This window comes from Alosa alosa, chromosome 16, assembly GCF_017589495.1.
Source record: "Alosa alosa isolate M-15738 ecotype Scorff River chromosome 16, AALO_Geno_1.1, whole genome shotgun sequence".
Classification (NCBI taxonomy): domain Eukaryota; kingdom Metazoa; phylum Chordata; class Actinopteri; order Clupeiformes; family Clupeidae; genus Alosa; species Alosa alosa.
In genome coordinates this window covers 89,243-91,742 of record NC_063204.1, presented here as the reverse complement: position 1 = coordinate 91,742, position 2,500 = coordinate 89,243, and the positions used below count along the sequence as shown (strand labels likewise).

Genomic DNA, 2,500 nt, shown 5'->3' with positions numbered 1-2,500 from the left:
GCACGCCTACGCTGCCTTTTCGCACACACACACACACACTTGCCTTGCATGCGCCTGCACACACACTCACACACACACACACCACACTCACACCACCGCAGCAGCTAGCACTCGCACGCCCCTGCGGCTGTTCTTTCATGCACTTTGCACTTGCACATGCCTTGCGCAGGACCTTCATGCGCACACACACCACACACACACTCACACACACACACGCTAGCACTCGCCACGCACCACGCTGCTCGCACACACACACACCTTGCACGCGCCTGCACACACACCTCACACACACACACACACACACACACACACACACACACACTGCAGCTGTACGCCTACTTTTCATGCACTGCTTTCCTCACGCATGCCTTGCATGCACACACACACACACACACCTCAGCCATGCCTTTTACACACTCACACACACCGCAGCTCACACTCCCACACACACACTCCAAGCTCGCACATGCGCACACTCACACTGAAACACACTCACCTCGCCGCACGTGCACACACACACACATAAGCCACGCACCTCACACACACACACACACACACCTGCCTTTACACACACACACACACACACACACACACACCTCACATTTCGCTCTGCCACGCACTCACACACACACACTCTGCGCACACACGCTCACACACACATAAACACACACACACGCCAAACCCGCACACACTGTGCCTTTTACCACACACACTCACCACCTTCCTTGCGCTGCACACACACACACACACACACACACACACACACACACCTTTCAGCCTCCTAGCCGTCCGCGAACCTTTGTCCACATTAAATAACGAGATTCGGTGAATGGCTGCATCGCGGACGGTTCGCGCCCCTTCAGGCTCCAGCTTGGACCAGGGCAGGCAGCGCCAGCAGGTCGACACCGACCCTGGGTCAGACCCAGGATATCGCCAAACAGGCTGGCCTGCACACACTGCGCTGCATGCCTTGCCGCCGCACTCACGCGCTTTGCACGCCGCTGCGCTTTTGGCGCACACACCTGCCGCACACACCGCGCACACACACACTGCAGCGCACCGCGCGCGCTTTTGCAGCGCGCACCCTGCACACACCGCACACACACACACCGCGGCGGCGGCGCTTTTGCAGCGTACGCTCGCCTGCTGTGGCGCACACACACCGCCTGCACCCACACACACACATACTCACACACGCACACACACACTGAGAGCACACACAGCACACACACACAAAGTTAAGGTATGCCATGAATAGAACATCCTCAAACACATAACAGTAAACAGATGGATCATGAATATGTAATAGTGTGTGTGTGTGTGTATGTGTGTGTGTGTGCCGTAATGTGTGTGTACAGGCCAGCCGGTCAGCACCTCCTTGACCTTCTTAGGCGATGCTGTAGAATTGTCCTTTCGGGCGACACCAGCAGCCATCTCCTGGGCGCTAAGGCCCGATTAGCCCAGCGGGAAGTGGGAGAGCAGGGGCGTGCTGGGCTCTGGCTGATGGCTCTTCACCGACTCCTCCGTCGGCTCAGCCCAGCGGCTTCGGGCGGGGCTACAGCCCCAGCGATGTCTTGAGAGGTTCCATCTGGGGGAGGGCATTGTGTGTGTTAGGCTAACCCCATCTCCCCATCAAACAAGCTTTTGGGAAGATCTGTTTCCTTTTAGCCCTGATATTTGTGCACACACACACACACACTCATTACATGGGCCATTGCTATATGTGGCTATACGTTTAAAGATATGAGAAACAACACAACAGACTATGGCAATGGTGCTTTGTTATTGTTTGTCTGAATTAGACACAAGTTTGAATGTTTGCATCAACCGATAGCTACGATTTGCGTTCATGGCGTCCTCGTTCAACTTCTGAAGGTCGGTGGCAAAGGAGGCCGACTGGATCGCATGGACTGTTTATTGTTTCGGTATTGGACCATTCCATTAGGTTAAATTGATTGTGGGGGGATTTTGTGTGAGCGATGATGGGTGGCGAGCCGCATCGATGATTAGTCTTTCCACGTAGCAACCAAGTTTGTTGTTAACAATGTATTTAGCTCATTCTGCTGGTGACAAATGATATGTTTATGCTTATGGCCCAAGGGTCTGTCTTGTCTATTGTTGTGTTAATTGATTGTTTGATGTTCCACCTGTCTATGTTAAATGCTTTGGCTGCCAGGTATATGTTCCTCTGTCTAACTGATGTTAGTCTTGTCTGGCCTATGTGATGTGTAGGGTACTGTGATGCCTATGACTATGGCACAATGCTGCTGTATTTTAATTAGAAGCTAAAGCAGATTTTTCATACTAGTTCTATCATAAGATTAGATGCTAAAGCAAGATTTTTCATACTGAACAATATTGCAATTTTGGAAGATTATTAACATTTTTCTGTGCATTTTCTATGGACTCTTCTGTGATACGTTCGAGCCGTGAATAACCATTACTGTCCATCTTCACTACCGTCTCTGCTTCTTTTGCCCACATTCGTTAATGGTAACAC

The 2,500-nt window shown here is 51.7% G+C and overlaps 1 protein-coding gene across 1 annotated transcript in view; it reads right to left on the bottom strand.

Annotated features, from left to right (window-relative positions):
- The window catches only part of cux1b (cut-like homeobox 1b), a 65,359-nt gene that overhangs the window by 15,481 nt on the left and 47,378 nt on the right, over nucleotides 1-2,500 (bottom strand). Inside the window, 2 exon segments of the mRNA XM_048266910.1 lie at nucleotides 911-1,022; nucleotides 1,357-1,444. Of these exon segments, the coding sequence (XP_048122867.1) occupies nucleotides 911-1,022; nucleotides 1,357-1,444 (200 nt within the window).